An 11111-nucleotide genomic window follows, 5' to 3' on the forward strand; every position below is an offset into this window, starting at 1 on the left:
GCTTATGGTTAAAGTTATCAAAGATCCAAAAGCCATTCCTGGAAATTTACTTTAAAGTGAAAACATGACTGAAAGGCAATACATCAAGACATTAACTTTGTATTACTTCACTTTATTAGATTGTTTTCCTTTGATGCCTAAACCTAAGCAATATAAATCCTGCCTCATGTGGAGTTCTCAACTTTTTTAAAACTTTGATTTGCAGGGACTAAAGAGTATAATATAATTTGAATATCCTTGACTCATTACTTAAAATATCAGCTTGTTCAGTTTTTCAACTTAATGCAATCAAATAAATGGATGGATGAATTACTCTAAAAAAAAAAACCCTTTGATTTGCAAAACATGCAAGAATTTGGATGAATTTTAGGTCATAATTAGAGCTTCTAACACAAGACCATGAAACATCTAATATAGCTCATCTTAGATCAAATTATATTAGACTCTTACACCACAATGAGATAGACTCTATATCTGTTGATGTGTTATCCGTGAGTTTTCATCAGAAATAAGTTCATTTAAATAACATGATTTAGACTCTGCCAAGGTTACGATGAAGCATGAACTTCTGTTCTTTGAAAGGATATACACGATGGAACCGTCAGAGTGGAAGTTAAGGAAACAGGAAACAAATGCCATATCTACTCGTTTACCACAAGTTATTATTTTTGTGTTTTGGTGCTCAAGGTCCATGTATATCTGAGCAGCTATTAAAGGGCTTCCTGGAAAGAAACAAAAAACAAAAAATCATGTGCCCCAACTCATACGTCTCCACCTTACCAGAGAGAGGAGGGTCACAGACGGGTAGACATTGAAATCATAAGGGTGGACACTACATTTTGCAAAGTCATTGAATGCTGAGTTCACTTTCATTCCAAGGGAAGCCATGCAGGATGAAGATGGATACGTCACCTTAAATATTAAAACTCAAAAACCAGCTCTCACTTCAGGTAAGAATGCCCAAGAGGCAGCAATTTGGAAATTAACTGTTGAAAGGGATCCACCCTAGTTTCCTTTTTTCTACTAGTGATAGCATACGTAGTGTTGTTTTATTTTCCTGAATGACCTTCTTTCCCTACATCATTTGAGTGGTATGTACATGGGCTACATATGTTATTTAGAATATAAACAACAAATGATACAAGCAGGGCACATTACATTAAGGCTTATAGGTTTAAATGCTGGAGGGAATAGAAATCTAAGGGATAAGAGGAGAAAATGTTTGAAAACTCCACTTTCTAAGATGTCAGCAAGTGGGTGTGATTCCACAGTTGTGGCTTATAAACACCATTATTTAGAGGAGTGAGCACAAAATAAAACAAAGACAAACACAAACACAGAAGACCTTAGCTGCTAGTTACATTTTGACTCAGAGAGAAGTCCGGTGGGAGTGGGATGGAGTGGGTTGTGTTTACTGCTGGTGATTACCAAGGGAGCAAAGGCAAGATGGGCCTGAGAAGCTGTTTATATCACTTGGATAATCCTGAGAGGGCAGGGGATGGGGGTGAAGCTGTCCCCCAAAACGATGCCATACTGCCTGCCGCCTAACATCTTTATTGTATGTCCACAGGTGACCCTGCTTCCTCCTCTTTGTGGCGTGTGATGGCTTTGATTCTGCTGATCTTGAGCATGGGGATAGCTGCTGGGCTGGTGGCTCTGGGGATTATGTGTAAGTATTGACTTAGTGCCAATGACTTGATCTGAGGAAGGCAATACGTAAGTGTCCTGGTGTATGCCGTGAAGCTTAACCGTCACTATCTATTCGTCGCTACTGCAGTTATCCTATACATAGCTGCCAGGATGTTCTCAATAAAGGAGAACTCTGAACTCTACCTTTTGATTAAAATTCCTTTTAGGTTTTTAAAATTAATTAAAAATGATTGTTTAAGAATTTTAAGCTGGTCTTTAAGATCTTCCTCAGTATAGATCCACACTACTTTTTGAAACTTTCTTTTTTTCCTCCCTATTCTGTGCATCTTAAAATCCAGCCAACGTGGAGTTTTCTGTTTCACAAATAAATCCTATGTCCCCCTGCCTGAGATTTTGCTGATTCTGTCCCCGCTTCCTAAAATGTCCTCCTTCCCATTTTTTAAGATGAATGTATTTACTTCCACTGAGACAATTCATATCCCACCTAATTGATAAATATTTTTTCTTCCTATACATCTAAAAGCCCTCCAACGTCACATTATCATTTGTATAATTGTTGCTTGTTTATTTTTTCATAAGATATTTTAGAACTTTTCATCCACTACTTTGATTTACCTGAATATCACAGTACTTCGAGCACAACAAATCAATACTTTTTTGTTTTGTTTTGTTTTGGTTTTTGCCACGCCACAGGGCATGTAGGATCTTAGTTCCCAAACCAGGGATCGAACCCGTGCCCCCTGAAGTGTGATCACGGAGTCTTAACTAGTGGACCACCAGGGAAGTCCTCAATATGTTTTTTTTTTTTTTTTAAGTTTGCGGTACGCGGGGCTCTCACCGCTGTGGCCCCTCCCGCTGCGGAGCACAGGCTCCGGACGCGCAGGCTCAGCGGCCATGGCTCACGGGCCCAGCCGCTCCGCGGCATGTGGGAATCTTCCCGGCCCGGGGCACGAACCCGCGTCCCCTGCATCGGCAGGCGGACTCTCAACCACGGCGCCACCAGGGAAGCCCTCAATATGTATTTTTTAAGTGAATGGATATTCTGGCATTACATAGAAAACATAATAGCAGAGGTCATTCACCTCTGTGAAATGTGCTTAGAAATCTGTGTTCAAGGAAAGGTCAAAACAGCTGCTTTGGGCATGCGATTTGATTACGGCATGTTCTTACTTGTGGTCATCTCCTTCAAATAGTTCACCTATTGTTTTGGAGAACTCTCGGTTGTCATTCTGCCTGGCACAATGTTTTCTTTATAACCCCTTTACCCTGATCCCCTTTCAGCACTCTTTTACTCATAATGTATCTAGTAAACACTTCACAGATTGACAACTCTGCTGAACATAAAGTTCATTGAGAGGACTTTTTTTTTTTTGCATCACTCCTTATTATCCTAATTACAAATTATGATCTAATTTTTACATCTAGCTGTCACGCAGCAAAAGTACCTACAAGCTGAGAACGAACATCTCTCAGGAACTCTGAAACAATTAGCAAGGAAGTTCTGCCAAGATTTACTACAACAATCAGGACAAAAGGAAAGTAAGTATGATTTGCTAGTCTCTTCATCTCCCCTAACTCTGGAGTATTTTTGTGATGCTATCTGTCAGGAATCTTGAGATCTTCAGGAAACATTGAATATGAGGAAAAAGTAAGCCCATCCTTTCAGAATGAAAGGGATCCTATGCTTGGATTCTCCTTAAGGCCATAAATGCAGCCCATGTGACATAAACTGGAGATATTATGGAGACAGTTGCTATGGATTCTTCAGGCACAACTTGACATGGAAAGACAGTAAGAAGTATTGTGCTGATGTAAATGCTACTCTTCTGAAGATCACCAGGGAGGACACGCTGGTAAGAATATTTCTATGTCAAATATTTTGGAGTCATAAGGAGAGAAATCTCAAATGAAACACTTGCCTTTTTTTTTTTTACATTTTTATGTCTTGCAGTTTGTGCTAATCTCAGAACCTTATTAAGCTCAGTAAAAATTACATTTGAGAGTAGAAAGTGCTGAAATAGAACGAATGAAACTTTGAGTTCTGGTCTTACCTCTGCAACAAGAGTTAAGATAATTTCTTGGCTTCCTTAACTCTGTTTATTAATTCAAAACAGGATCTGAAAGGATAAAGAAACTCAATATGATTGGAAAATATAAATATCAGTGTTATCCCAACATTACATGCCTTCTCAGTTTTTGCTAAATTGTTGACACTTTGAACGAACCATGAGGCAAACTCTATCTTTCCATAGGCCCTCCCAGATGTAGTTTGGGGCACAATCTTATTTGCACAACACACAGGATTTCAGTTGAAAATTTTTTATTAAACATGTCTCCTCTTCTATATTTCCCTTTTTGACAGCTTCTAACAAAAGCTCTCTTTTCAAGCAATGTACATTCACATCCACTACTGCACTCTCTCTATATTATTGAATGTAGCTTTGCTTTTTCATAAATCCTGAGGCAAGCCAGGAACCAAGCTTTGGAGTCTCCCTTCTACCCAATAAGAGTTTGTCAAAACATATATTTTTTAAAAGGCAGAAATTATTTATTGTACTTATCCTACAATTTCTAATATAGTAATTATTCACATTTTTGCATATTAAAATAAATGCAAATATAAATTGGAATAGAAGATCAGGATTCAGGCTCTATGCAGACAGAAATTCAATAGAATTCAAATATTCAGGCAAGCCATTTTCTACAGAACTGCTATAGGTAATCAGCAAAATTGACTTGTACCTTACTGAGAGCTGAAGTAACCAGTAGTGGACCGGACATGAGGAAATCAGCCCAGCGATGTTCACGCTCATTTGGGTGTCCTGTTATTCTAACTTGCTGTACCATATACTTTTTTTGTGGCTCAGACTCATAGAGGAGATATTCAGATAAATTAACTTCTTTCAAATCAGGCAAAATAAGAGAGTACCTGCTTTGAAATCTCAATTCTATTACAAAGAGATTAATTGGAGACTAAACAAGTCTTGAATCTTATTACTCTAGGCTGATATCAGGTTGGAGATGAACAACTAAAAGAGGAAGTAATGTAATTTTTGAGAAATAAAAAACAGTTAAATTTCAGGTAGACTGTATCTGTCAGGTCCTATAGTGAAATATACAATATGGATGTACTTTAAAAAAAAACCCATAAATTAACAGAAAGGTGACAGGTAGATCAAGCTTTAAGAACATCTCTTATGGAATGCCATTTTGTGTCTCACATGTCTGCCAAGATGCTCAAGTCATTTTTTATTTGCCAAGAATGTGTCCTCACTTGTTTTTTCCGGGAGGTGTGCGAGTACGTGAACATTTGACCTCTTTTTAATTCTGTTACCCATAGATAGATTGATTGACTGATTTATTCATCCATTAATTCAACAGATATGTGCTGGAACTATTCCAGGACCTGAACCTATGCGTTAATAAAACCTACAAAAATTCCTAAATTCATGGAACTTTATTCCAGTTGGAGCAATAAGCAAAGAACAAAATAAACAAGTATAGTATATAGTATAGTAAATAGTGATAATTTCAAAGTAGGAAAAAGTAGATGCACGTCATTTGTAAATCCCTTTGAGAAAGACATTGTATAACTCTCTTTTACGCAGTCAACTAAAATAAATGAATATTCCTGTATGCAAGATTCTGTAGGCAAGCTAAGCAATGAAACCAAAGCGAGTAGAGCTTAATTCTGGGGAATATAAAGTTTCATCAACAATGTATTTCTTTTCGTTTTCCTTCTCTAGCTGTTTACCACTTATTTCATTTAAGAGCCATATTTGATACTTTATTTGGGATTCTAACCTTCAATTGATGGAAGATAAACACATAGGGATATTAGAATATTATCTATCTTGCTTACAGTTTTCCCTGTATCCTGCAAGTATTTTTATGCAAAAACAAGTGAACTTGGAACAATTCTAAATATCAAATCTAATTAATTAGTATTAATATTGACATATAATCCACTTTTTATGTCCAGCGTCTTATCATGAAGCTTTGCCTTTATGCCGTTACAAGAACTGTAGAAACACTCTGACCATTACATTTACTTGTGTTTGCAATAGCAATACATCAGTAGCAGGACTGGATTAATTCGTTGGGTTGGATTGTCCCGCCAGAAACCCAGTGACGTCTGGATGTGGGAAGACGGCTCAGTTCCCTCCAAAAATTTGTAAGTTATTGGATGCTCAGAATACAAGGCACAACTAGGAATTTTGAGTCCTGAGGTCTTCTACCCTCTTGAGTACAGGTTACTTAAAAGTTGGGAGGTGGCTCTGTGTTTTACTGTGTGTTACATAAGCATTGGCTGAGTCACTTACACCATAATCCTAACAAGAGAGCACTTGTAATAAGATTCTACCTTCCTACTCTCCCATTCCTCTGCTTTTTATCTAAGTCGCAATCCACCTCTATTCCTGATACTTTTTTCCCATTCATTTCTACCCTTAACTTCACCACTGGAACATTTTATGTATGTAGTTTTGTTTTATTTTGTTTTGTTAGCTTGATCTGATTCTCTTCACATATTTTCAGAACAAAATTATCATCCTCATTATTTGATGGTTGAAAGTGATTACTTTGAGGCTTCTTTTGACTTTTCAGTATCATTTTACCTCATCTGTTACCTTAGGGGTATCCAAGAATCAGGCACATTATCAGTCACAAGGTGATTCTAATGTTCATGTCAAAAGGGGGCCCCAGACCTCAGCTAGAAAGAACCAGACCAGAATCGGCCCCAGTTTGAGCTCGTGCCATTTGTCTGTAGCCTTCTACAGACAATCCAGGCAAAGGGACCAATTACATTGCGTTACTTAATATGGTTTTCCAATCTCTAATCACCTTTTGTTAATCTTGTGCAATGTCTCTCCAGTTAAAATTTAAACTTATAACTAAAAATTTATACAATCTGATCATTACTTAAAGTTCTAATTAATTTATTCAACAGGTATTTATTAAGAATTTACTATGGGTAGGAGTCAAGAATATTATGAGTACAAGCAAGCTTCTTCATAGGCCTGGGTTTTATTCTTATCATTTGTTGCCTCATTCACAATAGTGCAGGCACGCTGGTGATCCCTCTGTTCTTTCAATGAATCAAACATGATTTGAGGTCTTGGGTTTTTTGCACTTGCTCTTCCCTTCTAGAAAGCTCTGCCTCCAGAACTCTATGAAGGACTCCTCCTTGTCACTCACGTCTGTTTAATCATCACTTCCTCAATGAGACCAGCTTTAATTACCCAAACTAACCTAGCCTCCCTCCACCACATGCACTTGAGTCTATCATATCACACTGTTTCATCATGACTCTTAACACTCTATGAAATTTTCTACTTATTTGTTGGCTTCTTACCAACTTTCTCTCATTATAATGTAAGGTCCCCAGTAGAAAGGACCTTGTCTTTGTTTACCACTCTATCATCAGCACATAAAACAACTTTGGCTCATAGTAGATATCCCATAGATATTTGCAAATGAATGAATAAATATACATTCTTTGTCCTCTTGTCATAGCACTGTAGCAGGAAATATAACAAGCAATTACAATACAGTCTTGGATCCAGCTGCCCTATAACATAAATCCTCATTTCAAAAATTTTTAATCAACTTATTTTTCCTTGAGCTCATTTCCAACCTGTGCAGCTACTTGTCCTACAGGGCTCCTCTCTGTTTATCTAAATCCTACCCTTCCTTCAAGGCAGAACTAAAGTATGATCTTCCGTGAAAAGAGGAAAAGGTAAAGCCTTTCTCATTATTTCAGATACCCATCCATCTTTTCCTCTGGGCTCCTACTGTACCTACTGTTCACGTCTGCTTAATCTTATGCCATATTAAATTGCTCCTGAGCTATTCAAATGTACATACTTTATACTCCCAAGCAGATTGGAAGTTTCTCAATGATCTGAATGTTGCTTTTTAATTTCTTGCCTCGTACTTCTTATCTCCACTTTATGCAACAAAATACTATACACAGAGTTTGATTGTTGATTGTTCATTTAGCTTCCAAAGGAACTCATTCTAGCTTTTCCATTCACAGGTTCAAGCTTTCTGGAACTGCAACAGAAAATATGAATTGTGCTTATTTTCATAATGGGAAAATTCACCCTACCTTCTGTGAGAACAAACATTATTTAATGTGTGAAAGGAAGGCAGGCATGGCAAAGGTGGACCAACTACTTTAATGCAAAGACATGCACAGCACGTCACAGACAAGTGCTCGATGGTACAATAAGAGATCTGGATGAAGGAATCACTGGCCATAGAATTGCTTATTTTTCCCTTTATTCCCCTTAGAGTGACCTTTACATTATCTTTCCTACCAACACCACTTAGTTCCTTCTTTATATAACCCTTTATACTGAGGAATAACTTAGTGCCTTCTTTATACATCCAGAAACCAGTCTATGAGCTGATTATTTCCCAATGGTTCCATTAATTAATTTCCATTAATTTTCATTCTTCTTGTCTTCCATTCCTAATTATCTCAACATGCTATGATTCACTGCATCTCCAGACATAAACATATACATTTTACATTGAAACAAGAAAGGTTAGCGCTTAAATGACTTAAGCTGTGTAAAATATCTAAGTCTGAGACTATGCAAAATATCTAAGTTTGAAAGACAGCATAAAGTAGTGGAAAGTATACTAAACTTGGAGTCACTAGAATAATTTCGATGGCATGATCACTCAAGTACAACCATGGCTCAATCATGTTGCCTCTTAACTTCCATTTTCTAGTATTTAAAATAGGATAACACCTGTCTTATATACCTCACAGTTCCACAACCTAAAATAAAAACTTCAAAGTATTAATTATATCAGAAACTCCATGAAAGCAAACCCCATGACTTTCTTATTTTCTATTCTATGCCAGCAAGCACAGCTCCTGGTTCATAGGAAACAGAAAAATATTTGCTTCTCTTTGTGTGAGACAGTTCATTAGGAAGCACAGCAATCAGTAAAACACTATACAGATATAATTTCTATTCCAAGCCCCCCTATGGTCAGACTCAAGAGCAGTAATTTTCTGTCCAAGAGAAGGAAAATAAAGTTTGCAAGAAAACTGACGGGGTTTGAAAATGAGTAAATGCTTTTTAACAAGTTGCACAGGCTAGTGGAACAGCAAGCAAAAATGCTTTATATAGTTCTTTTCCTGACAGCTCTGTGTTTGGCTTTTGCTGAGTAACTCATGCAGTATTTATAGATATGTGGAGAGGCACCCTTTAGCAGGATAATAGGCAAAAATTTCATTTCTTTTCACAGCTTCCCCGAAGGTACTCTTTCTCCTTAAATTCGTGGCAATAAAATTTATGAACATGATTCTCAAACATCCCAACTGAGGTGCTTGTTAAAACATGCAGATGTTCAGGGGCTTCCCTGGTGGCGCAGTGGTTGAGAGTTCGCCTGCCGATGCAGGGGACACAGGTTCGTGCCCCGATCCGGGAAGATCCCACATGCCGCGGAGCGGCTGGGCCCGTGAGCCATGGCCGCCGAGCCTGCGCGTCCGGAGCCTGTGCTCTGCAACGGGAGAGCCCACAACAGTGAGAGGCCCGCGTACCGCAAAAAAAAACCCACAAAAAAACCCCCCCAAAAAACATGCAGATGTTCAAATACTTATGGTACTCAGTGGGAAGGCTGAGAAGACAGAGTCCTATGTTTTTAATAAGCACCCTGACTTGCTTCTGATACAAGTATCCTTTAATACATTTCGAGAAATGTTACTTTGGAACTTACTCCTTATCTGGCTTTTGGTAAATTGGTTAGTCTCTTTAAAACTCAGTTTCTTCATCTATGAAAGGAGTTTAATATTATTACCTTACTCATAAAGTAATTGTGAGGATTATTTAATATAATTATGTAAGGCATTGAGCAGAGTACCAAGCATATAATTAATACTCAATGAATATGTATAACTTTTATAGCTTTGTGCACTGACACCCAAAGACACTTGAATCTGTTTTGTTTTAGACTATCCATAAACAAGCAGATTTGGCAGGGGAGGGGTGGCAAGAGGCGGCACTGAGGAAAAATAATAGAAATACTATAGAGATTCTGCTTCCACTTCAAATGCGTTGAGATCTTGGCTTTGGGGTATAGTGCCATTATTTTCCTGTTTGTACTTGTTTATTTAGAGAAACCAAATTGGAACTAATAATTCAGAAGACTGTCCAAAATTCAGCCATACCTCTGAAATTTAGTGTTTTATCTCCCCCAAATGGAAAAGCATACATTTTATATCACTATTCATGACTGAATTTTAAAGAATAATATTGTAGTGGATGGCAAAAGTGCAATTAAAACATGTAAACCAATCAAACTGTACCTACAAAGATTCTTTTTTTCTGATACTCATATCAGAAGCATCTTATACATAAAATCAGAAGAGCATAGACTTTAGTAGCACAGGGAAGTGAACTTGGGAAAATAGTTTGACTTCTCCATGCCTCAATGTGCAATTTTGTTACAACATACTAATAATAGTAACTATGTCACAGAGCTATTTTGAGATTCAAAATAATTCATGTAAAAGGCCTTTGAAACGGTGCTTGGAATATAATGAACAATAAATAAGATAGTATGATTAAAAACATTAAACATCATACAAGTAACATACTAATCTTTGGCTGGGAGAGCCCAATGTTTCCCCCAAAGAAATTTATCAGAGAGCATACTATATTGGGGAAACCTAGATCTTTCTGAGCGTTATATTTAGTGCTGATAAAATTTGAGAGCCCCTGGAAATTAATGGCAATCACTGAATTTCGGTTCCTGCATTCTTCCTGACGTTGCTCTTAATGCATATTTGTTGTGCTTGTTGTTTCTTCCTCTTCTTCACCTCGATAGAAATCATTTCAATGTAAAGGCGATAGGGAGTTAAGTCACATTATTTTCTCTGTCAGAATCTCAGGTCACTTAAAAATCATATGACATATTTGGAGAATTTGCTGGATATTCTCCATTTGCCTCTTGAGATCCTCTTGGCCCCATCCTATGTCTTGGGAGGCAGAACTCCAAGGTACAGCAATATCTGGGCAAACGTGGCCTCTGGCTTCCAGTTAATTCCTCTGTTGGGAGGTACTAGCAGTGATCAGGGGGGTGAAAGGGGAGAACGGTCCGGGTGTTTATGCCACTGGCTGTCACCTACCACACCCTGGTTTGGCAAAGACTTCATGTTCTGTATCTTAGGCCATGGCCCTTTCAGATAGGTCACAAAGTTCCAATAATTACCCTCCCCTTAACCCTTCAGGCCTAGGTGTGATAATCGTTCCCCAATGCATATTTCACAACCCCTTTCTGGTTTCCTTAATCCTTCCCCAATCTTTATAAAACCGTCTTTGTTAAATGCCCTCAGATGCCCCCTTGAGTGCGCCATTTGTTTTCTTCTGTTACAGGATCAATGGTTGATCCAGTGAGACACTGCGACCAAAAAGAATTTTGCAGATTGTTGGGATTTGCAG

The 11111-nt window shown here is 37.8% G+C and overlaps 1 protein-coding gene across 1 annotated transcript; it reads left to right on the plus strand.

Annotated features, from left to right (window-relative positions):
• The first annotated feature begins 823 nt into the window (after positions 1–823).
• Positions 824–8973, plus strand: CLEC1B (C-type lectin domain family 1 member B). Its single transcript, XM_027093362.1, has 6 exons — positions 824–950; positions 1571–1669; positions 3076–3189; positions 3352–3503; positions 5718–5824; positions 7688–8973. Exons 1-6 carry the CDS (start codon positions 887–889, stop codon positions 7830–7832), a joined length of 681 nt encoding a protein of 226 aa, XP_026949163.1. The 5' UTR covers positions 824–886; the 3' UTR covers positions 7833–8973.
• The last annotated feature ends 2138 nt before the right edge of the window (positions 8974–11111 follow it).

This window comes from Aethalodelphis obliquidens, unplaced genomic scaffold (assembly GCF_003676395.1).
Source record: "Aethalodelphis obliquidens isolate GAN/ISIS:26980383/991018 unplaced genomic scaffold, ASM367639v1 scaffold83, whole genome shotgun sequence".
Taxonomy (NCBI): Eukaryota; Metazoa; Chordata; class Mammalia; order Artiodactyla; family Delphinidae; genus Aethalodelphis; species Aethalodelphis obliquidens.